General features: G+C 50.3%; 1 protein-coding gene across 1 annotated transcript in view; it reads right to left on the bottom strand.

Moving 5' to 3' along the window:
- LOC100692488 (histone-lysine N-methyltransferase 2C) overlaps positions 1-19,857 on the bottom strand; it is a 47,016-nt gene extending 27,159 nt beyond the window's left edge. The window contains 35 exon segments of the mRNA XM_025910582.1: positions 254-376; positions 729-761; positions 849-992; positions 1,497-1,532; positions 1,619-1,696; positions 1,879-2,053; positions 2,161-2,273; positions 2,355-2,465; positions 2,556-2,684; positions 4,258-4,358; positions 4,434-4,536; positions 5,184-5,243; positions 5,342-5,451; positions 5,537-5,701; positions 5,980-6,161; positions 6,243-6,347; positions 6,442-6,543; positions 6,642-6,758; positions 7,419-7,544; positions 8,122-8,223; positions 8,302-9,047; positions 9,214-9,384; positions 9,467-14,028; positions 14,764-14,927; positions 15,014-15,128; positions 15,235-15,409; positions 15,479-15,623; positions 15,806-15,915; positions 16,004-16,087; positions 16,177-16,199; positions 16,318-16,497; positions 16,945-17,264; positions 17,332-17,474; positions 18,302-18,381; positions 19,628-19,857. Of these exon segments, the coding sequence (XP_025766367.1) occupies positions 254-376; positions 729-761; positions 849-992; positions 1,497-1,532; positions 1,619-1,696; positions 1,879-2,053; positions 2,161-2,273; positions 2,355-2,465; positions 2,556-2,684; positions 4,258-4,358; positions 4,434-4,536; positions 5,184-5,243; positions 5,342-5,451; positions 5,537-5,701; positions 5,980-6,161; positions 6,243-6,347; positions 6,442-6,543; positions 6,642-6,758; positions 7,419-7,544; positions 8,122-8,223; positions 8,302-9,047; positions 9,214-9,384; positions 9,467-14,028; positions 14,764-14,927; positions 15,014-15,128; positions 15,235-15,409; positions 15,479-15,623; positions 15,806-15,915; positions 16,004-16,087; positions 16,177-16,199; positions 16,318-16,497; positions 16,945-17,264; positions 17,332-17,474; positions 18,302-18,381; positions 19,628-19,857 (9,463 nt within the window).
- Positions 19,858-25,776: the final 5,919 nt, after the last annotated feature.

Genomic DNA, 25,776 nt, shown 5'->3' with positions numbered 1-25,776 from the left:
AACCGATGGCGAGATAGCTGCAGGTCGAAGAAATGTTTGGAAAAAAAAATGCTGGACGGTCGAAGCGAAGCGGGCCAGAAATAAACTTTTAAAGTTAGTCTTGAGTTTGTATCTCACTCAAACATCGAGCAGAACAAATGTTAGCATAACAAGGAAACTTAGTACTTAGTACTGTGTACCTGTGTGTGTGTACCTGTGTGTCTGTACCTGAGTGTGTGTGTGTGTGTGTGTGTGTGTGTGTGTGTGTGTGTACCTGTGTTGTGCGTCTTGCTCCCAGCGGCAGCATGTGTGTGCTGACTCTGCTCTGATTGGCTGTTGCTGCTGTCTGGACTGAGAACAGCAGTGAACACCTCCTCCACGTCCTTTCCCTCCAACTCTGCGTGCACACACACACACACACACACACACACAATTCAGGTTTCCTCCAGCATCGCTCGGCGTGGATGACGTGACATCAGCTTTCAATGACAGCGTGATGGTGATGAGCACCGACTCATCAACAGGACTAACGAGGTCATGGATGACAGTGTCACCTGTATCCATGCGATGCTGTCTGTGAGGAAGCAGCTGCTCAACATTTGATAGCGAATATGTTTGAAGCCAAGTGCCAACTTCCTGTTTCAGCTCTGCCGTCAGCTGACCTGTCCCTGTTTCTGATTGGTCAATCATCATTAATAAACCCTTGGCTGACTTACGGCGCTGACGCCCACACAGGTGCTCGGTCTTACCTGGGATCTTGTAGAGCTTGCTGAGGATGGCGCCTGTAACAGAAGAACACTCGTCAATCAGCTGCTCTAGAATCTGTGAGCACTTCCTGTTTCCTGCCTCCCAGACCCTCTTCAACTCACCATCAGTGACCATCTTATCAAGCTCAGGACTCAAGATGGCGTCCAGAGGCTCTTCCTGCATCGCCCTCTGGACACGCCCACTGCTTCCTGTTGGCTCAGAAGTCAAAGAGGCGTCATCTGCCACAGAGCTGATGTCCAGACCTGCTGAGAGAGAGAGAGGGGTAAATAAGAGAGACAGATACATGGACAGACTGGAGGTCAGCAGGAAGCAGCAGAAGAAGAATGAGTCTGATCTCTGCAGGAGAAGAAGAAGGTGATTCAGGCCGTTATATCACAGGACAGGAGGAGCAGGAAGAGGAGGAGAAGGAGAACAAACAGGAGCAGAAGAGGAAGAAAAGTTTTGGAAGGCTCCAGCAGCACAAATGTGGCCCACAGGTTGAGTTCAGGTAAAGCTAGCAGACAGCTACAACCACCTGTCAGTCAAAGAGGCCACGCCCCTAATAAGGGAAGAAGGAAATCATCTCCAGAGACAGTTTGTATAGGGCCTGACTCACTGCTGCCTCTGCTGGATGTCAGAGGAACTGCAGCCGTTTCATTTTGTAGTTTATTAAATTTATTTTGGCCGTCCAGAAACACAAAACTGAGTTAAAGTGAGACTGAGGAGGAGGAGGAGAAAAAGGAGGAGGAGGTCTTCCTGGGGAGTCTTACCAAATGGAGACGGGGAGCACTCCACCTGGAACTGACCTGGAAACAAATACACACAGTTATGGTGTGAGCTTCGTTGGTGTGGTCCCTGAGTGGGCAGAGGGTGAAGGGGCTGATGGGAATACCTGGGTGTCCGGTGGCGAGGATGTGAGGGTCGGTGTTCAGGACGTCGGACAGATCCACAAGACCGCCATCCGACCCGGCTGGATGGTCACACACACACACACACACACACACGATTCACTCACAATTCAGAAGCCAGAGTAAAGGTTATACCACTTTCTGTCCCTTAACAGGAAGTGGCATCATCCTCTACCAAGCTCCTCAGCCAATGACGAATGAGGATGAAATGCTGATAAAAAACATAAACAAAGCAGTAACTCACGCAGCGCTGCTGCCTTCCTGCTGGCGCCAGAGAGGGGAGGGGCCTGAAATCCAGGAGTTGGGCCTTTCAGGTTACCTGTTGCTGGTCTTGATTGACTACTGGCTGCTGCTTCCGGCCCCACCCCCCTGTCCACCTGTCGGCTCCGATCGAGAAGATCTCGACCAAAAAATGCCTCCTGGAGAGAGGAGGAATCAGTCAATGAGAGAGCAGGGATTCTCAGTGTGTGTGTGTGTGTGTGTGTGTGTGTGTGTGTGTGTGTGTGTGTGTGTGTGTGTGCGCTACCTGCAGGTAAGAGGGAAAGGTCTCCTCCAGCTTCGTTTTCTTCTTCCTGTACCTCTTCTTCGACTTCTCTGACGTCTGGTCAGTGATTGTGGGCGCCATCTCCATGGCAATGTCTGCAATCAAAACACAGAGTTTGTTTCTGACTGCAGCAGTGGGTAAAAGGTGGGTGTGTCCACAGGCGACAGGCGTCTCACCTTCATCCCGGCCTGGCAGCATCTCCGTCGAATCCTTCCTGCACAGCTTGATGCGGCTTGGCCCCGCCCCTGCCTTGGCGCCACGCTGACGCACCATGAACCCACCGATACCTGAAACGCACACACACAGACAGGTTGGCATGGAGACATGTCCGCACAGAACCCTGCTCTGACGTATCCCAGGCCCCGCCCCCTCTTCACCTGGCCTGTAGGGTTTCCGTTTCTTCTTCTTGTTGCTGTCAGCGACATCAGGCTCCTTGGTGATGTCATCGTCTTGAACATGATCTCGTTCGGGGCTGGAGTCAGATTTCATCTCGCAGTCGAGAAGAGCTGCAGTGAAAACATCATTAGCGTCGTTTTCAGCCCCGTTTAAATAAAGTTTACGACGGTGGCGCTAACGCTGAAACGATGTCACATTTACAACCACGGAGAACATGTTTGTTCACGAGGTCACAGAACACGACGACTCCGCCCACAATCCTAAATCCAAACAAACAAGGTAACCTTGGTTACGTACGTAGACTCTGAAGAGCGTCAGTACACCTGCTAACAGGAAGCTTTAGCATCATGTGACTTTAAACCACCTGACCTAGGATTGGGCGACATATCGAGTTTTTAAAAAAATATCGATATACTTTTATACGAGACATAAGATGTGACAATATCATTTATATAGACATAGTCTATGTTGCGTTATAATTACACTTATGGAGCCGCTATTTTGCCTCTCTCTCGTCTGAGTTTGTCTGCCCCGCCTCTCTCCTTCACTGAACACAACACCCCCTCCCCCATCGCTACACCTGCAGTTGGCGACAAGATGGACACGGCAGCTAGCGAAGAGGAGCTTGTCGGCAAAAAGAAAACCAATGGCTCAATTATTTGGAGATGGTTCGGGTTCAAAGTGTCAGATGAGCAGCAGAATAATGTATTCTGTAGAAAGGTTCGAGCACTACTAATCTTTTCCACCGTTTACAACAGCGCCATAAAGTGCAGTATGAAGAGTGTGTGAAACTGCGTGCTGTAGCCCAGACTTCCCAGGTTCCTGCTGCGAAACAGACCACCTTACAACACTCAAATACTCGTGCTGTGCCATATGATAGAAAAAGTGAGAAGTGGGGGGAAATTACTAAAGCAGTGGCCTATCATATCGCTAAAGACATGGTCCCCATCTCAACTGTGGAACAAGAGGGCTTTAGACAGCTGCTAAAAACTCTTGACCAAAGATACCAGTTACCTAGACTTAACAATATTTGCAAAATGTGTCGTGTAATGTATAACCTAGAAACGGTTCTAGTTAAACTATCTTGGTAAAATCACCAGCAAATGATTAGAACATGTATATTTTTACATCTTTTCAATCTCACTATGTATTTAAAAATGTATCCATGTCTTGTCTCAGCTGGGGTCCTCATTTAGTGTCACAATCCTCAAATACAAGCACAAATACACTCCAGTAAGTTTATTGGATTTAATAAGGAAAGTTTATTTATTTATTCAACTAATTAAAAAATATTGAGATATATATTGTATATCGCCATCCAGCTAAAAAATATTGAGATATGAATTTTGGTTCATATTGCCCAGTCCTAACCTGACCAATAACACAGTCTATTAACAAGGAGGACAGTAAGTCCGACAGAATCACTTTCAAAATAAGAGCCTCTGCGCAGACTGAATGACCTCCTTTGATCTGATGCTGTAACATCAGAGAAGAAACATGAACCTGAAGGCAGCTCAGCTGGGTCAAAGGTCAGCGGTCCAGTGAACTCGGCATGACCTCAAGCACAACACAAATCTCCTCATGGCTAAAACACGCTTCAGCCAGCAGAATGAATCCATGCAGGTCACACGTTCAGATGAAAAACTCCAAACCTGAGCGAGCGTAATGGTGAGCGCGACTGACCTCTGCCGTGGTCCGGCTCGGCGGGGTCGGCGTCCGCCGGGGTTTGCAGGACGGACACGCTGTTCTGGTTGATGATTCTCAGCTTCAGTTTGGGTTTACACCTGCAGACAGAAAGCAGAGCGTCACGCCCGCCCTCATCGACTCGACGGTGTGGCACGAGAGGGCGGCGGCCTTACCTGCGCCACCTGCGCGGTGACGTCAGAGGTTCAACCAGAGACTGCAGGTGAGACAGGCCCGACTCGGTCAGGCAGACCCCGTCCTGAGTGTACGTCTTTGAGTCTGCAAACAGACACGATTTTCACTTCACCATCAAACAGCTTCACTTGGATCAAAGCGCTCAGACGGAAACGTTCTCCAGGAGCACGAACGACCGCCGTCTGACCGTTTTGATCAGAAAACACCAAACTTTCATGACCTCCTGCACATTTGTTTGCCCATCCCAGGACTCCCAGTGTGATCCTCTTCACTCGTTTGTGATGGGCTGAATTTTAAGGTGCTTCAGTTTGTTTTAGATGGGAGAAAACTCAATGCTTTGGATGTTTGGAGACATGAAACAAACCAAAAACTGACATCATCACATCAGGTTCCTTCAGAGCTCTGAGACACTAACATCAATGAAAGGTTCATACGTGAGCTTTACTGCCATCCACAGGGCTGGACTGGACCCTAGGAGGGCCGCTTCTAGCCCCCAAGCTGTGTTTGACACATGAAGAAAGCTCCCATGAGGGAGCCTGTTTGGATCGCCCCTAGTGTCTACAGATTGAATATATCCACAGACAGGAGACCATCAGGACTACGACGTGACCCTGGATCCACCTCAGTGGTCGTTTCTTATTAGAGGAGAATCTAAGCCTCCAGGCTGGGAGACTTGGATTAGGACCACGGGCCGCTGTTTGACTACCACAGTAGTGGGGTGGGGCACTGACCGGGTTCCCTGATCCTGGAGACGATCTGAGCCATGAAGGGCGCCAACGACTCCGTCCTCCCTGAAACAGACACACACGTCAGCCTCAAGCTTCACAACAAACAAGTGTGTGTATGTGTATGTGTGTGTGCGTGTGTGTGTGTGTGTGTGTGTGATCACCGTAGGGGCTGCGTCCGTGCGTCCTGCACAGTGAACAGTCAAATCCTTCGTCAGCAGCGACCTCCACGTCCTCCTCAGTGGTCAGACCCTGACACACAGCGTGGACCCACCTGCGCGCACACACACACATTAGCCGATGATGAACCCGGGCCGGACCGATGACCCGCCGGGACCCCACACCTGAGCGGGTGTTACCTGTCGCACTGCTGGCACTGCAGGATGAGGTCATCCTGCAGGTACGCTCGCTGGCAGACGGGACAGCGGCTCAGGCTGCAGCACGGCCCGCACAGGCTGTAGTTACTCTGCCACTCGCAGCGCAGCCCAGGAGAGGCGGAGCCACACTGCACGCACCACACACACCTGAGGGGAGAGCAATCAGCACCCGTCAGCTCTTAGTTTTCGTGTTATGCATCATGTGATTAGAGTCTGAGCTCTAACTGGCTGAGGGTTGGTGGAACCTCGTGTCCTGTCATGTGACATCAAACATGAGGAAACGCTCTCAGCCAATGTGTTTCTTGGTTGCTATGGTGATGTCGTCTCACTCACATGAGGAGAGACGTTTAGTCACGAGGGAGGGCTGATCAGGTGATCTGACCGATGCCTCCTCGTGCACACAGGTGAGCGACAGGTAGACCCACCATTTGCACTTCCAGGCTCCTTTAGGCACCGTGAGGAGGGGCGGGTCCAGGCAGTAGGTATGGTAACTGATATCGCAGTCGTCACATAGCAACAGTCGCCCGGGATCGCTGGCCTCACCACATGCTTCGCACACCGTGCACTCCAAACAGCGCCACCCTTTGGTCAGAATCACCCGAGTGATCTGCAGAAAGCACACTCAAACAGTGAGCCAGGGGTCAGGAAGTAATCAGAGTAATCAGATTACAGGTAGGTGAGTACTGACCTTTACGTTGACGCAGTAAGGATGGTAACACTGTCCACACTGAGAGCACGCCAACAGCCGACCTTCAGCGCCCTGCCCGAAACTGCCACACACCACACACATGTCCTACACACACACACACACACACACACACAGGTTAACTGCTGCATGTCACATGATCACTGCTTACACACGTGATGTCACACACAGGTGAGCACACCTGTCTGAGGGTGAAGTGGTCCGATGTGGAGAACATCACCACGGTGTTGTGCATCGAGTTGTCCTCGTCCTCCTTTGCTGTGAACACCTCCACATACCCAGCCTGACACACACACACACACACACACACACACACACACACAAAATCAGTAATCTGTGATCATTTATCATGGACCAATCAGTGTGCAGGTGTGCTCTTACTCCCGGTGACACAGTCACGCTGTCCTGAGTCTTCAGTCGGCTTCTTCCTCTCCCTCCTCTTCCTCCGATGCCGCCTCCTCTGGACCTCCTCCTGCCCGGGAACCCAGAACCACGACCCTGAGGAGACAAGACAGACGGGGGAAGGAAGGAGGAGAATTAGGAGGAAATCCATGATGTCACAAAGCTGTCACACTGGAAACACTGGTAAGGCAAAAACACAAGCTCAATTTCAAAACTTCCAAGGAATCAGAGCTGTTCCATTAGTCCCTGAACATCCCACGCTCAATTTAGTCCCTAAAAGCCTCACGCTGGTGTTACTCCTCACTGCGCCAGTATAGCCTCTGTGTTAGTCACTTGTATTTACACCCGCCGCTAAAGGTGCCGCCACTCACACAGTACAGCCACACGAGTGCTGAGTCGTCAAAACCAGAAGTCAAGTTTGAAACTGCTGCAACATCTGTGTGACATCATTAAAATGGCGGGAAAAAGCAACACAATCGTGTCTTAAAGGCAGCTGCAGCCGCCATGGCATCCTTCTGAGGATTCACTTCCTGAGGATTCACGGAAAGCAAACATGACAGAACGATCAGACCCGGAGGAGGGTTTGATTAGCGACCTTTGCAGCACAGCAGGGTGGAAGCACACATTCTCTAACACTCTCACACGCACACACACAGCCAGCACACTGTGTGCTCGTTTCCCCACACCCACAGCAGAGACAGCATTAGTAAGCTGCTGTTAGTCACAGCCGGTGACAGTTAGGGTGCACTTTTTTACCACTCTCATGCTCCAGAGCGGGGAGTCCTGCAGGCGGGGCTTAGGGCTGTCCCACCCTCCCTCCCCTGTGGAATCCTGGGAGGACGAGAGGGGGCTGACCGCCCTGCGACTACTCCAACACGTGCCCTGAGTGAGGGGGAGGAGGAGGAGGAGAGAGGGGGAGGTGGGGACAAAATGCAGTAACATAAATGCAGCGGCCACAAAATGAAAAAAGAACTCATGACGACACAATGTTACCATGGCAACCACATGCACTGGGTATTGACGGTAGCTGACGTGCCAATTGAACAACCTCGATGTACACAGAACAAACACGCAGCGGTCAATGGCACGTGTGTGAATGTGTGCACGTCTGTGTGTGTGTGTGTGTCAGTCAGGCATGCCCTGCCAGGCTGACGGGTGAGGATGAGGATGAAGGTGAGGATGAAGGTGAGTATGAAGCACATTGATGGTAACCTGCTTCCCATCATGCCCTGGGAGGCCCAAGCTGATGGAGGCAGGAATAACCAGCAGCAGCGTTGAGAACGCTCCTGTGTCTTTTAACTGGCTACAGAACTTTGGTATAATGTGTCACTCAGCAGGAGGAGCTTGTTACGGACAAGAGGTGCAAGGTTTGTTGAATTTATTCACCTCCAGCTTTTCCTTTTCAACAATCGATATGTAAAGGAAACACACACACACACACAGGTCAAAGGTCACCAACCTGTTTCACCCGGGCTCTGCCAGGAGAGAACTTCCTCTTAGAAATGGCAGGCTTCCCCATGCCGATTTTTGGGGTGAGGGGGAGCACAGTGGTGGGAGGAGCCTGAGGTTGCACACAGAACAAAAGTAGTGGTGAAGAGGAGCAAGGGTGAGCGAGGAGGAGGAGGCGGCTGCTGCTTACCTTAGAGAGAGGTGGACACTCTCTAGCTGGGGGGGAAGTCCTGAGAGAAGGCGAAGGTGGGGTGAGCGGCGGCGGCGTGATGGGCACTCTTGCAGGGGAGGTCTCTGGGGAGGCCTCAGTGGAGAAGGGAGACTGTCTGAGGCGGATGGAGAGGTCATCAGACAGCCGGGGGGAGCAGGGAGGAGGCCTCAGGGTGCGACCCTTCCCTCTGTGCAGGAGTGGCGATGAGGATGGTGAGGACAGGTGCAGGAGGGATGGGGGAGGCGATGATGTCATCAGCTCCATCACCTCTCTGTCTAAAGAGGGGTCCAAGTCTAGCACGGGGCTCACTGGCTCCTCCTCCATGTCTGAGTGCTCCTCAGTGATTGGCTGACCGTCTGACGGCTGAACTGTTTCAGAAAGCTCCTCCTCCTCCTCCTGTGAAGGCTCAGCTTGTGATTGGTGCTCGTCTTTGGTGGGTTCTGTTACCAAAGCAATAGGTTCATATAGGCTCTGTGACTGACCCCCATCACACTCTGATGTCATGTGACAAAGAGGTGATTGGTCTTTTTGCCCCACCATAGGTCCAAAGTCACTGGGAGGCTTTTCCTCCTGTGGGAGGCCCTCTACAACGGTGGGCTGGGAGTGACAATGGGGGGAGACCTCCAGGGAGCTGGCTCCCACAGATGGAGGTGATGAGGGCAAAGGGAAGGACACAGGTTGCTGCGTGGGAATGGGGGAGGCGGGGCACTGAGTCTCCTGGACTCCTGCAGAGACACAAACACGGACACATTGGATACTGATGGAGGTTCAGGATCTTCCTGGTTACAGTCACAGCGATGGAGCAGCCGGAGCAGGTAAAGGGTAAGTCACGGAAAAATGTAAACATTTAAGAGTTTAGATTGGTTATGTTTCCATGTTTGCAAAGCAAACCTTTAGGACAGCTGGAGCAACTGGGCAGGCCCTTCAGGTTTTGTTCTTCTCCTCCCTCGCTCCTCTCCACAGGCTTCTCCTCCGCTAGGCTCTCCTGTGATGTGTGTTCAGGCTGCTCCTCCTGCTGCTCTTCGTCAGTCTTCTTCTGCTGCTCCTCTGTGCTCAGCGTGTCTGGGTGAACAAAAAGAGCAGATATCCTCAGAACAGATGGTGTGTTAATCGGGAACCTTGAGTCGCTCACCCTCATACTTACCCATGGTGCCATCAGACATCCCTTCAGGTCCAGGACCTTGTTCTGGCTTCACGGGACTAGCAGGACCAGGACTTGCGCTGGTTATTGAGGGAGCAGGGTTAACTGAATCACAAGCAGGACTGGCTTCACAGTGGAATGGGCTGGCAGAAGCAGGTCTGACACCAGGCTCCGCCTGCACAGGACTCTCGGGACATGGACCAGGCTCCGCCTGCACAGGACTCTCGGGACCGGGACCGGGACCAGGCTCCGCCTGCACAGGACTCATGGGGCCTGGACTTGTGGTGATCTGTTTAAAACCTGGATCTATCTGTGAGGGGGCGGGGCATGTGGGACTAAGAGGTGCCTCACTGGGAGAGGTTGAGCTAGGCATCGCAGTGTTATCCTGAGTGGGACTAGCATGGACAGGGCTAGCAGGACTCGGACTGGCCTGAGTGTAAGTAGCATCAGTGGGGATGAGTGGGCTTTGATACAGGGAGCTTGGCGAGGCAGTGCATTGGTGGTTTTCTTTGGGGACCACTGCAGTACCAGCTGGGGACTGGCTGACTTGGTTCTGGCTGGGGCTAACAGCAGCTGAGTCGTCGGGTACAGAGGCAGCAGGACTTGTTTGTTTGACACAGTCTGCAGGTTCATCAGCACCAATATCAGGCTGAGCCCCACCGGAAAGAGCAACTGTGTCCACATCAGGACTAGTGGGGCTCAGTGATGCCCCAGTAAGGCTAGTACTACTTTCAGTGTCAGGAGCTGGACTGTGAGGTGGGCTAACACTGGCAAAAGCAGCATGTGCAGGGCTGCTGTGAGTTGTGCTAGCTAATGAGGAAGTTTTTGTCTGCACTGGGCCTGAGTGAGCTACTACTACATGAGCAGGACTAGCCTGACCAGCAGGACTAACTGGGCTATGACTGGTGTGAACATCAGCTACACTAGCAGAGCAGGGATATGTTTCAGCACTAATAGGACTCCTCTCTGGGCCGGTATCACTCAGTGTACAGTGTGGAGGACTTGAACTACCAGAAGCTGGTGGAGGGCTTGACGGCTGTACTGCAGCCAGGTGTGAAGTACTGAAGGAAATCTGGATATGTGGCCGACTTGACTGACCAGGGGGACTTTCTGTCTCCTGAGCATGCTGGTGACCTGACAAAATAATGCCACCGGTGGCTTCTGAGTAAGCAAGGTCAGGCTGAGGACTGTCTGGTTGACTGGGACTATGTTCTGACTGAACACCATTACTTGGCTGGATGGTAGCTACCTGCATCTCCTCATCCTGACAGGAAACAAGGTAGATGAGTCCAGCCAGCGCTGCTGATGGGCTACTCTCCCCTGGCACAGGGCTAGGATGGCCTTCAAGACACATGGTTGGGCTTGTAGGCATCTGGTAAGCATGAGTGGAGCTAGCACAAGCTGGGCTGGCCTGGATATGTGTGGGGCTAGCTCCCTCCACAACTTCCATGCAGAGTGATGGGGTGTTGTGAGGATTCTGATGAATTTGGCTAGCTGGGGGAGGAGCTTCCTCCATTTCACCAGCACAAGGTGAACAAGCTAGGCTACTGTGTTTGGCTGAAGTGCTAATGTGAAAAAGGCTTTCTGGTGTCTGGAAATCTGGGACATGAGGGGGACTGGAATGATCGGGACTGAGCGTGCTACTTTCAGGGGGCACTGTGGCCAGGCCAGAGGTGGGGTTTAGGGGAGGAGGGTTATTTTCCAGTGTTTGGCCATCAGGGTTAGAACTCTTTTGCAAAGGGCAATGTTTCAAGGAGACAGGTTGTGTGGCATGGGTGGACTTCTGTGTGACTGTTGAATGTGCAGCAAGTTCTAAAGTATGTAAGCTAAGCTGTGAAGACCTGAGAGCCTGAGCAGGGCTGGCAGGTTGGGACAGACTACACCGTCTAGGTCTGAGCGGTGGTGACGATGGGCTACATGGAGCTGAGGCGTATCTTGCTGCCGATGAGAGGTCCTGGTCCAGTGTAGACGTGTCCTGTGCAGCCCCATACTGCAGAGTAGGGCTGCTCAATCCAGGGCTCTCCTGGTCCAGTGTAGATTCAGTGTCCTGTGAGGAGTTCCAAGGACGTGATATGCCAACTTGCACAGGACTATGTGGCATAGGACTACAGTCCATTTGTAGAGCACTCTGCTGAGGCTGTGAGATGACAATGTTCTCCTGACTACATGATCCACTGAGCTGCATAGCATTGTCCTGTGCAGGACTGTGTGGTGGAAGGCTGCGCCGAGGCTCCTCTGTCCTCAGCTCCACCCTGGGAGGAGTTGGCCCTGACTTGATAGGACTGTGAGCTGAAGGGCTGTGTAGAGAATGTGCAAGGGTAAAAGCAGTGGGACCACCCTGTACTGGACTCTGCTGAGATTCTGTGTCCATAAGCTGATCCTCTGTGGAATTCTGCTCAGTACTTTCCACAAGTTCTGCCAGATTATAGTGAGACTGTGCAGGACTCTGCTGAAGGTGTAATGGGTTCCAGTTTTTCTGGTCATCTGTGGAATCCAAGTGGGATGCTGAGTAACTTTCATGGGCTGCATCAGGATGGAGCTCTTCTTGATTACCATGGGATGCTGTTTGACAAGAGGGAGATGGCTCGAATTGTATGATAGAAGGTGCAGTCAAAGGTACAACATTTTGTTGGGGCTCCATGGGATCAGGATGGAAAATTACAGGACTCTGTGGGAGCTCCATGACAGATGGTCGAGGACTTTGTGGGGTATGTGCAGTTAAAGGTGCTGGACTTTTTAGAAGCGCCAAAGGATCAGTGTGAGATTGTGCAGGACTTGACAGTAGTTCTTTGGGAGATGGTGCATTCTGTGGGAGCTCTGTGGAATCAGTGTGAGACAGCACAAGAATGTGCTGGAGCTCTGCTGAAGGTGGTGAGGAACTTTGTTCTATGGGAGATGATGGATGACCTTGTTGAAGCTCTGAATTTTCAGATGGTGCAGGACTTCGGAGTTCAAGCATTTGTAAGGAATTTGGTTGAAGCTCCGTGGAAATAGGCTGAGGTGGGAGCTCTTTGGGAGATGGTGGAGGGTTTTGCTGGAGCTCTGTGGAATCAGGGCATGATGGTGCAGGATTTTGGAGTTCTTCAAGCATTTGTAAGGAATTTGGTTGAAGCTCCATGGAAACAAGTTGAGATGGGAGCTCTTTGGGAGATGGTTGAGGGCTTCGCTTCAGCTCTGTGGAAAGAGGGTGAGATGGTGCAGGACTGTCTGGGAGTTCTTTGGGAGAGGATGCAGAAAATTGTTGGTGTTCTACAGGAGTAGGCGAGGAACTTTGTTGGAGCTCCATGGGAGATGATGCAGGACTTTGCTGAAGGTCCTTGAGAACAGGGCTAGATGGTAAAGAACTCTGTTGGAGCTCTGCAGAAGGAGGGAGCTCTGTAAGAGCTGGTGAGGAACTTTGCTGGACTGCCAAAGGATTCGGGTGAGATGGTGGAGGACTTTGTTGGAGCTCTGTGGGATCAGTTTGACATTGTGAAGGGCTTTGTTCCAACTCCATGCTCCATTCACTTTGTGGGAGAACTTTGGGAGTTTCTGGGAGCTTGGCAGAATCAGGCTGACATAACAGACTTTCTTGGAGTTCTGTGGACTTTTGGATAATTGGTGGAGGACTCTGTTGGAGCGCCGTGGCTTCAGGCTGAGATGATACAGAACTTTCTTGGAGCTCTGTGGACTCGGGAAGATCTGATGGAGAAATCTGTCTGAGCTCCGTGGCTTCAGGGTGAGAAGTTTCTGGACTTTCTTGGAGCTTTGTGGACTCAAAGAGACCCGATGGAGGACTTTGTTGGAGCTCTGCGGGTTCAGGGAGATCGGATGGAGGACTCTTTAATCTCTCCATGGCGTCAGGATGAGATGTTACAGAACTTCCTTGGAGCTCTGTGGATTCAGGGAGAACTGGTGGAGAATTTTGTTGGAGCTCTGTGGATTCATGGAGATCGGATGGAGGACTCTTTAATCTCTCCATGGCTTCAGGGTGAGACATTACAGAACTTCCTTGGAGCTCTGTAGACTCTGGGAGAACTGATGGAGGATTCTGTTGGAGCTCTGTGGACTCAGGGAGAACTGGCGGAGGACTCTGTTGTGTCTCCATACCCTCAGGATGAGATGGTAGAGGACTCTGTTGGGGTTCACTGGCTTCAGGGTGAGATGTTGTAGAACTCTGTCGGAGTCCTGTAGACTGAGGAAGAACTGACAGTGGATTATTCAGGAGCTCCTGGGAGTCAGTGTGAGATGGTGTAGGATTCTGTTGGAGCTCAATGGGATCAGGGTGAGATGACGTAAGACTTGGTGGTGATGGTGCACTGATGGACTTTGTTGTTCTCTGTGGTGGCTCCTCAGGGACGAGCTGACCAACAGGACTGGCCGGTGGAGCCTCTGTGCACGTTGAAACTGATGGCTGTGGAATGCTACTGGGTGGAGTCTGTGAGGGGCTAAGGGCGGGAGCTGATGCCAATGTGGGACTGTGTGGGTTTGGCTCATCCTGTTGAGGTCTGCATGTGGAGCAGATGTAAGCTTCGGACCCCACCTTGCCCTCCCCAGCCTGGATGATGCAGTCTGCATGGACAAACCTGCAAAACAAAATAGTTTTGTTGTTTTCTCTTCATCACTATCAAAATAAAAGCACGTTTTAATAAAAGCTGCCACCAGTGGTTTTAAAAACTTTGGGACAGCCCCCCAGAGAGGACCACAGAGGGCGTGCAGTGAGGGCACAAAAGTAAACTAGAAAAAGTTGCATTTCCTGCGAAAATGCAGTGTGAATCCCGTGTAGTGGAATCTGCAGAAAAGAGGTGAAGAAGCAGAACTTTCAGCTGAAAAGAGGTGAAAGAGCTGAAATTTTTGCTGAAAAACTAAAAATTCTGCTGAAAAGAGGTGAAGAAGTTGAAATTTGTGTTGAAAAGAGTTAAAAAAAAAAAAAAAAAAAAAAAAGTTGAACTGTTAACTCAATTTTTTTTTGTCATAAGCGGGATTCGAACCCGGGCCTCGCGCTTTGAGAACGGCAGCTCATTTTACTGAGCTAAAACATGGCTCAGCCCGGGAAGCTGAACTGGTGATCACACTGATAATGTGGTCCCATTCAGCAAAATGGGCCAAAAAAATGGTATAAAAAGCTTAATATCTCAAAAAGTATAAAAGTTATGAGGACCAAAAGATATAGCTGGCATTAGCCTCACGGAATTCACACAATAAAGTTCATATATGAGAACCACTGGATTCCTGTTTCACAATAAAAGCCATGTTGGTTCTCTTCAGTTCAGGGATTTTATCGTGAAGCAGCCTCAGTCAAACAGGTGGTGCTTGTGTACCTATAGCAGCAGATACAGGTCACACAGTCCTGTGGTGTGTAGAGGTCGGGGGCGTGGCCACAGAGAAGGCAAGGCAATGCTGGGTCACACGACTCACACAGAAACGGGTGATTGGCCCACTGGCCTGATGACCTGACACCACAGCGGCGGCAGACTCTGCAGTTCTGGAGAAGATGGGGGTGGGAGGGGTTTATGAGGGTCATCCAAAGTTCAACACACAGCAGTGTGTGTACGTGTGTGTTTATCTCACCTTGCAGCTCCAGCTGGTGCTCGGCGTGTGATCCAGAGGTGGTGTCAGACAGTGTGTGTGGTAGGCTTTATCGCAGCGCTCACACACCAATAACGCAGCTTCATCGTCTCGCAGCCTGACACACAGAGAGCACAGGTGGAGGTTCACACTGAGGACACGCCCTCTTTACTCCATCTTCAAATACCTGCTCACCCCAGTCAATAACTCTGCGTGTGTGTTACCTGCAGCTCTGACACACTCGACACCGAGGACACTGCCAGCCGGCCCGGCAGAAAGGGGAGGGGGCTACAGAGGGGTCCACGCAGCTGCCATGGTAACGGTTACCACAACAACAGCACATTAACAGGCTGCCAAGCTCACCGCCGCCAGAGCACAGAGCACAGGGTGGCGAGGACCCTGAGGAGACATGATCACATCACGTTATGACATCACAACCTCACACCTGCCTCAGTCAGGACCACTTACCTGCGTGTCTTGTACACAGTGTGCGTCTCTGGTTCCAGTCCAGGTGGGCTCCGGCAGCAGCAGCGCAGGGGAAGTGGTAGCACCGCCCACAGTCTGTCTCCTGACAACGCAGCGAGGCTCCGAGCCGCCGGCAGAACACACACACCTGGACAGGTGAGAGATAGATGGGGGTTAGGGAGGAAACTGTGGGTAAACCTTTGTCTTCTCCTATTTTTATTTCAGTCTGACTCAGACCCAGGAACCGAGCGCTTCAGCTGGTGCTCAGTATTCATCTACCTGAGGTACACAAGGAGGAGGGGCTACTGACCAGATGCCGTGAAAACCCACCTGTGTGCTTCCTGAGTCGATGGCTTTGTCCACGTAGAGCAGTGATTGGCCCTCACCTCGACACACCCCCTCTGACCAAGTGGCACACTGCAGGTGAGCACAGCACTGACCTGTACACGCACACACACAGAGAAGGGTTAACACACACACACACACACACACACACACACACACACACAGAAGAGGAAGCGGAGGTACCTGTGGGGTCAAACAGTGACTGGACGTTGATGTCATGAGGAAGGCCGATGGGTCCGAGCTGCTTAAGGAACTCTGAGGAAGACTCTGAAACACCAGCAGACAGTGAACAGTCAAACATCAATAACAGCGATCAGGTCGAACTGTGTCAGAGATAGTGAACGGAGAGTACTCACCACACTGTTCTGGACTGCAGCACCTGCGCGTGCACACACACACACGCACACACACACACACACACACACACAGATCTATGGTTAGCTCGTGACTGTGGTGTCTCTGGAAGGAGAGGGGAAAGAGGAAGTGATGTCACTTACGTGGGCGGGGCTTGGCGGCCGCGGTAGCAGTGGTCGTGGCAGTCGTTGTCTCGGTCGGAGGAGGTGCGGCGATTGAGGATGTGGAGCGGGATGTAGCCGGGCGTCGGGCCGAATACCACCAGCCGGCCCTGGCCCAGAGGAGGCTCGTCGCCGTGGTAACAGAAGGCACACTGCTTCAGCCTGGGGAGAAAAAACGATGCGCTCAGGAGGTGAGGCGTCACCTGACAGATGACAGAGATTTTTTTGCTTGTGACAAGTCAGGTTCATCACAAAGTCACGTCAGATGTTGGAAACACTGAGGCTACGTCCACACATATACGGAGATTTTCCACTTTAGTTTTTAAAAAAAATCCCGTTCACATGTAAAAGCCAAAAACTGAGTTTTCGAAAATCTCCACCCTGGCAGGAGGTTTTAAAAATCTCTTTTCAGTGACTGAAAACGGCGTTTACGTGTGGACGAAAGGTGCAAACGCAAAGAAAAATCTGCGTTTTCAAAAATACCCGGGTACGTGTGAACGTAGCCTGAATCGTCTGACTGGAGACACATTAAATCTGGAGAATAAAAGCCTCCTCGGTTTGCCTGCTGAGTGCCGTTGTGGGTGTGCAGAGCGGTCCACAAGCACTCACCTTTTTTTGGTGTGTCCCAGGCTAGGGGTGGGCGAGTCCCCGGAGTCCTCCGACAGAGACCGCTGGAACAGCGGGGACAGCGAGTCCTCGTCCTCCGACCGCAGACAGGGGGACACCGGAGGACTGGAGTGGGGGCTGACGGCCGGACTCTGCTCCACGGGGCCGGCCTCCTCTGCTTCTATGGGAATCAGGCTGTAGTCCACATCCGTAGGTGTGGGACTGTGACTCGGACTGGGCCGGTCTTCCTCCACAGGATCAGGAACAGGATCAGGATGATGGGATTGGGTGGGGGGCTGGAGGGGGGAGAAGAGGGCTAGAGGCTAGGGGCGGAGCCTCAGACTCGAGTCTGTCCTCCGCCTCCCCCTCCTCCTCCTCAGCACTGGGAGCCGGCTCAGGGTCGGTGGGCCCCGGTCCTGGATCCGGTTCAGGATCAGGATCTGGACTGAGCTGGTCCTGGGCAGGTTCAGAGCTTGTTTTGGATTTTCTCCTGGAGGTGGAGCGCTGCCGTCGTGTGGTCTTCTCCTTCACTTCTGTGTACACACACACACACACAGAGTCACAAACATATGCAGGACACAGGAGATGCATTGTGGGTAACATAGGCATCATCACACGTTCTTAATCTCCAGCATGACACCATGTTTTACGTCCCAGCGGGTGAAAACTGAGATTTTTAAAAACTCTGTTTTTGCGTCTTTTTTGACGTCACGCAGTGCGTCACATTATTGCTTACATGAGATGAATTTCTACAGTGGTGGATAGAGAAAATGTTGCTGTTAATCTGACCATCTGCAGCTTTTACACACTTACACCAACACAGTTACTGTCCCTCCATTTACACAGACAGAGACGTCAGAGTGAACTTCTCCACCTAACACAGACGCTCTCTCAGCCCAAATCCTGACATCGGGTTTGAATAAATTTAAATTTTTTAAATTACAACGTGTCTATCTGTTTGCATTTTGTTCAATCCTGAGTTGTGAGTCTACACCAGCTAGAATACTGTTTTTGGTTACTCACATTTGAAATGATGAAGACACTTGAAAAGTAACACAAATTTATCTCCCTTTCGAGAAAAACAAAAACTTTTCAGAAATCCTTAAACCCTTTTTACTCTTTCCCTCCCAGGCTTCGAGACTTCTGATTGGCCAACATTTCTACACGGCTAGGATTTGGCATGTTCTTGACAACATTTGACTGCGTTTTTGGCGTTTACAGGTGGACAGAGATATTTTTAAAAACTTGACGTGTGGACAGGATTCTTGTAAAACGGAAAATCTCACTTTTCAAAAATAGCCGTGTACATGTGGACGTAGCCTCAAACACAGACACTTTACATCCAGCTAGTTCTACACACCTGTCTTCTGGGGGGGCTTCTTCTCTGTGGCGTCCATGCTCTCTTCATCCTCTACCTGAGCTCGTCCTCGGCTCCGCCCCCTGCGTGCACACACACACACACACACACACACAGTGCAGTTCGAGGTTAACACAGTGAAGGAGCAGCATTAACCCTCTGGATCCTCCTGCAGCTGTGTCCCCATTGAAGCCATTGCAGCACATCTGGATCCCTTCGATGTGAGTGCCATGCCTGACTAGTGTGTTACAGCAGGAGGAGATCAGCTGCTGCGAAACGAGCATCACAGAATCCCCCCCCCCCCAAAAAGTCAATGAAATCAGGAAGACAACATTTAACACCCCGACGCTGCTTTCTAACAGCTGTTTGACTCCGCCCACAGAAACAAGGACAGTGTTGGCTCCTCAGAGAGCTGCCTGAAGGTCCTGATGAAACAGGAAGTGGACCGACACGCATGTAGCCCAGCAGGTCACAGCTGAGACCCACAACTGCTTGAACCGCAGAGGCCCGATCAGTCTGTGGCAGTGAGGGTCCTCACAAAGACAGATATACAGACATGTGTGTGTATTCTTTCTAAGCAGTTGGCTAATGAGCATCAGGAAACACCTGAATCAGGTAAACATGATGACATCACAACAGAGAGCTGGACTCTGTGTGTGTGGCAGGAGGTAAAACCAGGAGCAGAGTCCAGCACGTGCCTCCTGTCAGACTTCTCCCTCGTTACCCAGCATGCAACTCAACTACTTCAAAGTCAAAGTTTCAGGACCTCCAGCATCACTTTCCCTACACTGAGTGTGGATCAGGTCCAGGCTCGCCCTGATGGAGCAGAGGATTCTGGGTCCACCTCAGTCCATCTCGTTGCTAGCTTCCACACATTTCTGACCCTCTGACCCAAACTCCAGACCTCTGATGTGCTTCTCTGTCCTAAAATAAGGACTCAGTTACTCTGAAGTGAAAATGGAGCATGGTGGTTTCTAAACACGGTTAATGTCATGCTTTTACATCATCGCCCTGCTGCAGGTGGCATTAGCCTCGTGCAACCACACAGAGCTGTTGCCGAGCTGCTCGGCCTTCTTACAGGTGTTTAAAGTCGACTGTGGCCTGCGGTGGTCTGCACCGTGTTGGATCAGGAACGTGAAGCTCTAGAACATCAGTGCTGACCCTGCTCTGACTCCAGGATCCTCCCCTGCTTCATTTAGGGGAAGCAGGGGAGTAACAAACATGCTGCTTCTAACCTGCAGCCCACGTTGTTCAGCTGGAGGCGGGACCACGGATCAAGCTGCTGCATGAACAGGTGAGCACACACTCACATCACACCCACACACTTACTTCTTTCTTGATTTGGGGGGCGGAGGGGGAGGAGGAGGTGGTGGAGGAGGCGGGGCAGGAGGTCCAGGGCGCCCGCTGCTCCCATCTTTCCGCGGTCGCCCACGGGGCCGCCTCTCAGGGGCGGGGCTAGAAACGGCGGCTTTGGCCAGCTGAGCGCTGCGGCCGGCCCGAGTGACGGGAGGGGGTGGCCCTCTGTCCCGAGGCTCCTGAGGCTGAGCCTCAGATGGCATTCTGGGTAAAAAAAGAGAGGGGGTGAGAGGTGAGGAGCAGGGTGGAGCTGGGATTTATGCTCCCCCTTTAAACCCACACTACACATAAGCCACACCCACAAACCCTCTGAAACCTATACCCTAACCCGACTGCACCCCGCCACCTCCTTCTTCTTCTACTGTTACTTTAGTGATCGGCTGGAAAAGAAAAAATAAACAAGAGAAGAGAAACTGCACCGCCCCCTGGTGTTTGGGCGGTGAACTGCAGAACACAGACGCTATAAACACAGCTGAATAACTCAGGACAGCCACACAGCCATCAGGTGTGTCACCTGTGTGTGTACAGTGTTCACACATGAGCGCATCTGATGCATAAAAGAAGTTTCCTCACGTAAACGCTCCGCTCCACAGTTAACCTGCTATTTCACACGAGAACGAGTCACACCTCACAAAGTTTACAAACCTGACGTAAAGGACTCAAAACTTTCAGGCATGACAACGCACACGCACACAGTTCACACACAGACAGATGTTGGACACCTGCAGGGACTCCCCCAGGAAGAGCAGCAGCTCGGTGTGTGAGGTCACACAGAGAGGGCGCGCTGTGCCAGGTGAGCGTAGCTGCTGAGCGGCCTGTGAGCTCAGGTGAAGCACAGACGCCACTACGACGATTCAGCGGCTCCTAAACGCTGCACAACCAAACTTTACGATCAGGTGACTGCAGGGCTCGCAAAATTTCAAAATCCCTGGTAGCCCTTCAGGCAGGGACTCTTCAGTTTGTGGTAGCCCAAAATAAATTTAAGTAGCCCGAATAAAAAAGAGAGCAATTTCTTGATTGATGTTTTGTTTCCTGTTTTGTTTCCGTTACAATATTATACATTAAAGTATAATATTGTAACGGAAACAAAACATTAATCAAAAAATTGTTGAAACACAAATTACAACATTGTATAAAAATTACAATCATCAACTCAAATAATTGGTTCTAATTGAACAGAAATTTCTATGAACTTGTAAGAACTGTGTAGAACATGAATCAGTCTGTGTCAGATCCTGAATTTGAAATTTCCACTGAAGTCACAGGTAAGAGATAAGTGGAACCAAGATCGAGGCCATTTGCTTTTTGAAGTTTGCAAAGACTGCTAAATTTTGCCAATGGCAGTTCGCTCTTTGCAACACAGTACGCTGTTCTAAACAGATTTTTCAGGTTTATTTTTAGTATGTTCTTTGCAGTTGGTGTTTGTTCTGGGAAAGACATTGCAGACTGAGCAGTAATGTATTTCTTGCATTTTTCATGGGTTCTAATGGGGGTCTTTCTGAAAATTACTGGTCCCAGTAACAAAGGCGCTTGTCGACTCAGAAATCGAGGGAAAACCAACAACACACCCGGCAGAACATTATGTTATTTACAGGGGTGCACATAAGTGGTCCGCAGGTGCGCATTTGCTGTCAAAATAAAAGACACGCACCAGATAAGAAGTTGCAACACGCGTTTGCGTACATATAAAAGGCACTGTTTTTTTCCGCTAGAGTGGGATTTTCACGGCATATTCTGCACCACATCTCTGTGCGTTCATCACTTCTTTGAAGCCAGCTCACCTCCTGCAACCACTTTTCCGAGAATACGCGCTTCTTTTGCGATTCGGACTCCTTCTGACATTTCTTTGGAGGTGGAGGAACACCAGAGTAATTGCTTAAAGGAGCTTCTTCGACAGCTTTAAGAGTTCTAAACAAATGTCTGTCCTCCTCCAGAAAATCTGGAGGCGCGCGTTGCAACTTCTTATCTGGTGCACGTTTTTTATTTTGACAGCGAATGCGCACCTGCGGACCACTTATGTGCACCCCTGGTTATTTAGCTTGTCATATTCCAGCCACAGAAATTCTTTTGTCCATGAAACCATAGAGCTGCACTTTCTTTTTCCCTCATAGTCTGATTTGTCATAACTTTTCCGTTTTGTGGTCGGCTTTTCTTTGGCTGTCACTTCTTCACCCTGACTGGTCTTATTTGGCTCAGCAGAACTAAAATATATATCCTGCTGCTTTTACACACGTACTCACATAACGGTCAGCGATTCTCTGCGCAATCAACCTCTCACATGTTTAAGCTTGCTGTGGGAGATTTCACTTGTCAGGTTTGAATAGTAAGCTAATGAGTGATAAGACGATGTCAGAGGAATTGATGTGCAATTAATCGTCACTCACCAATCAGTGCTGCCGCTCTCTATACACAGTTCGCGCGATCGCAAAGTGAAAGCAAAAAACAAACGCAAATTCAAACGCGATTTCAAACGCGATGTCACATATTGACAGTGGCTCCCCGATGCCAATGACATAATTACCCAGCTACATTTCTGAAAGAATGCAAAAGCATTGACATATATTTTTTTATGATAGCCCGACGGGCAGGGCTGAGATAGATTTTGGTAGCCCGACTGGAAAATTCGCTAGCCCCGGGACGTCGGGCTAGCAGTTTTGCGAGCCCTGGACTGCATAGCAACAGTGAGTGACACTCAAGTGTGCTGCATTAACACACCTCAGAGGTCAAAGGTCAGACTGTTTGCAGAACCTCCTACAGAGCGAGCAGGACGTGAACAACGATGGGAAGAGCTAACCAATACCAGCAACCAATACAGCAAGCTACAGACCCTCCCACAACCTGTCGTAAGGAAGTTCTCAACAACCAATCAGGAAGACAGAGTTTTCCATAGCGACCGGTCTCTGGCCTCAGTAAGCTAACCCTGCAGCGCTGATGGTCACATGACTGGAAACCCTCCACACGCAGACACGCTCAGTTCAAACCTCGAGCTTGTGATTCACACGGCCACACTGTCCCGTCAGTAGAGCTGGGCCATATTATACCGTTCATGGTAATACCGGTACAATGTTAGGCAACGATAAGAAAATGAAATATCGCGATAGAATATGGGTAAAACGCGCATGCGCAGTGCCTTTGTTTTCATACGCACATGGCCGAAAAAGCACGGCGGCAACGGAGAATGAACCAGAATTGGTTTGTAAAAATGGTGCCACTTCAGTGATGTCGAACTGGTTTGGTGTTTGTCCGTCAGATACACAACAAAGCACTTTTTTTTTTGTAGAACATGCAAGCGGGCCGTGGTTATTGCCATATTTGTCGGACTAAGGTGCTCGTAAATCTGGGAGTAATCTGGGTCCTAAACTCCGTCCCTTCAGGTCCCAAAGTCAAACGAACACTGCAGCATCACTGAGAGTTAAAAAAATGTCTAAATTCTTTCATCTTTAATAAAATGATCAGCGTTGCTGCTTTACCAGGTGTAACAATTAAGTTTAACATCCAGACATCAATGAAAACTGAATTTATTACATTTAACGGAGTTAGAAGTTAGCAAGAAGTTAGCGGAGGTTAGCTCGCTAGCTTCGCTAGTTACCTAAACATGATATAGCATGTTCTGACTGAGAGATTTCTGAAAAAATTCAAACGTACAGCTCTGCTATCACTTCCAACATAAATGAAGACTGAAAACTAAACAGCAGTGACGTTTGTAGGGTTACTGAAGTTGGGCTAGCTGGTATATAATGATGTGCTACGTGATCGCTAGCGACACAGCTATGTTAGCATAACATAAACAGTGAAGCTGCAGGATGAACGCTAACCCTTTTCTACTCGATAAAAGTTAACGTGAAGGTTCCTGATAGAGACAAATGCAATCGCATGGCAGGATGCTGTAAACGAACCAAACTTCAGTCAGGAGAACAACTAAGATAATCCATCCACAATATGAGGTTAGTCATTAATATACTGCAACAACATGGGAATAGAGCAGCTGTGATAGAATACAGCATTAATGAATCAATGGTACAGAAGTGGAGGAAGCAAGAAGACTGAGTTGAATAAAGTTTGATTTATCTGACTGGTTTGTTTTGCTTAATGTGTCTTATAATCCCGTGCACCTTATGGTCCGAAAAATATATATTTGACTTTTTTATTTGGCACACTGCAGTTTAATGTTGCAAAGCACCTCTTTTTAACTTCAGTGGATATTATACATGGTTATGCTCAGGATATGTCAGCCCATTTCTACTGGAAATGCCCTTTGGTTAAACTTTCAGCAAGGAATTTGCATTTGCACTGTTAAATTTTTATATAGTTTCAATGCACATAAAAAACAGCTGCTTGTTTAAGTGAAAATAAATGGATGGGGGTTTTTTTTGCGCTAGTAAAGTTGTGGAGTTGTATTTTGTCTCTCATCAGTTATATTGTCAGCTATATCGTTATTGCAAATTTTCAAATATATATCGTGATAAATATTTTTGGCCATGTCGCCCTGCTCTACCCGTCAGTTTCTCTGCCCGTTAACAGATGCGGCGCCATAATTGCACACAGGTGTATGCGACCCACGTAGCGCCGCTCAGCTCACCCTAAAATCAGAACGGCAGGTGTAAGTGGTGTTTGAAGCAGCAGGTAAGGTTAAAGCGCCCAGCAGGCGGGCCGAGGGGCGACTGTTACCGACAAGAAAAGCTTCCTCAGTGACGCCGGCCGCGCAGAACCTCTGCCAGGCGCCACACGGTCCCCTATAAACCACTTCCTGTGAGCTGCCAGAGGTGCGACCACATTGTGTCTCTCTGAGTGCAAACAGAAACCAAAACTGATGTGCCCGCCTGGACCAGAACAAAGCCGCCGCCACCTCACAGCAGCTCATCCAGCCACTCAGGCAACATGAAGCCGAGCGACCTTTGACCCTGACTGCCTGTTGCCTGCCAGTGTCACAGCGTCCTGCGTTGTTAAAGGACCCTGAGACAGGTGCTGCCACCTGAGACGCTCCCGTGGGACGTTTTGTTGTTTAAACTTGACGATCATTAAAAATGTTTTTATTCTGAGGAGGTACACTCAGCTGTGCCACTGTCGGGTGGAGGCCAGCACCACTCTGTCTCATTGCAGGAAACCCCACTAACCAGACCTGGTTTCAGTCTGATGCCGCGGCGGCTCGACAATGGCACAAACCATTACTCACTGACCTAATCTGGATTATTTACCGTGGTCACCTGAACTTTATTAAACCTGGGAGGACAAACGGGGACACGCAGAGGACAGCAGGCCCAGACTAGCCTCACCGCCACCAACCAATCACCAACCCGACCCAGGTTACTGATCCCGAGGGCCCTCCCCCCCATGGAGACACATCAGCCACGGTTACTGTTGCCGGATGGCGAGCTGCAGAGAGTCAAAGCCAACGGCCGCACAGGTGCTCACATCACCAGGATCCAGGTGCTCACTGAAAAGTTTGAATCTTCATTTCTGTGAGCTTCTGTTCCGCTCAATGACCTGTGATCACATGCCCTCTAAACATCCAATCAGGGGTGGGAAGAGCCCAGCTGGCTCGACCTGAACTAAACAGCGAGTGCGTCTGAGCTTCTGCTGAGGAACGAACACAGTGATCATCTGCACAAAATCACAGCTGACATTAAAACACAATTAACCTCTAACGTCCACGCTTCCGCCAGACGGGCGGCGGGGTCCCTTCAGCTCGGCCAGCATGGCAGAAAAGCAGCTGAGGAGGAGCACCATCAAACACCGTGCGGAAACATGGTGTGGGATTTACGGCGCGGTTAGTTCAGACACAGGAAGTAAACAAAAACATGAGCTCATCTTTAATCCCACTGGCTGATCAGCTGTGTGGGCAGGCAAACATGTATGGTCAGGTGAATTCACCATCAAGCACAACAGACATGGTGCAAGGAGAATGTGACCTGTTTAAGGACGCCGGTCTCATCTTTGATCCACGCCACCAACAGCTGCCTGACCCATGGACCTCCACCTGAGACTGTAAACTACACCTGTCTCCATATTCTGACTGTTTACAGACAAACTGATCAATCAGTGAAAACTAACCAGCAGATGAACTGACTGACTCGATCAGCACCTGTGGGATTATTAGAACCAGATTAGGTTTGAATCTCGGA

Source organism: Oreochromis niloticus, linkage group LG9 (genome assembly GCF_001858045.2).
Source record: "Oreochromis niloticus isolate F11D_XX linkage group LG9, O_niloticus_UMD_NMBU, whole genome shotgun sequence".
In the NCBI taxonomy this organism is placed as follows: domain Eukaryota; kingdom Metazoa; phylum Chordata; class Actinopteri; order Cichliformes; family Cichlidae; genus Oreochromis; species Oreochromis niloticus.
This window is presented reverse-complemented; position numbering and strand designations above follow the sequence as displayed.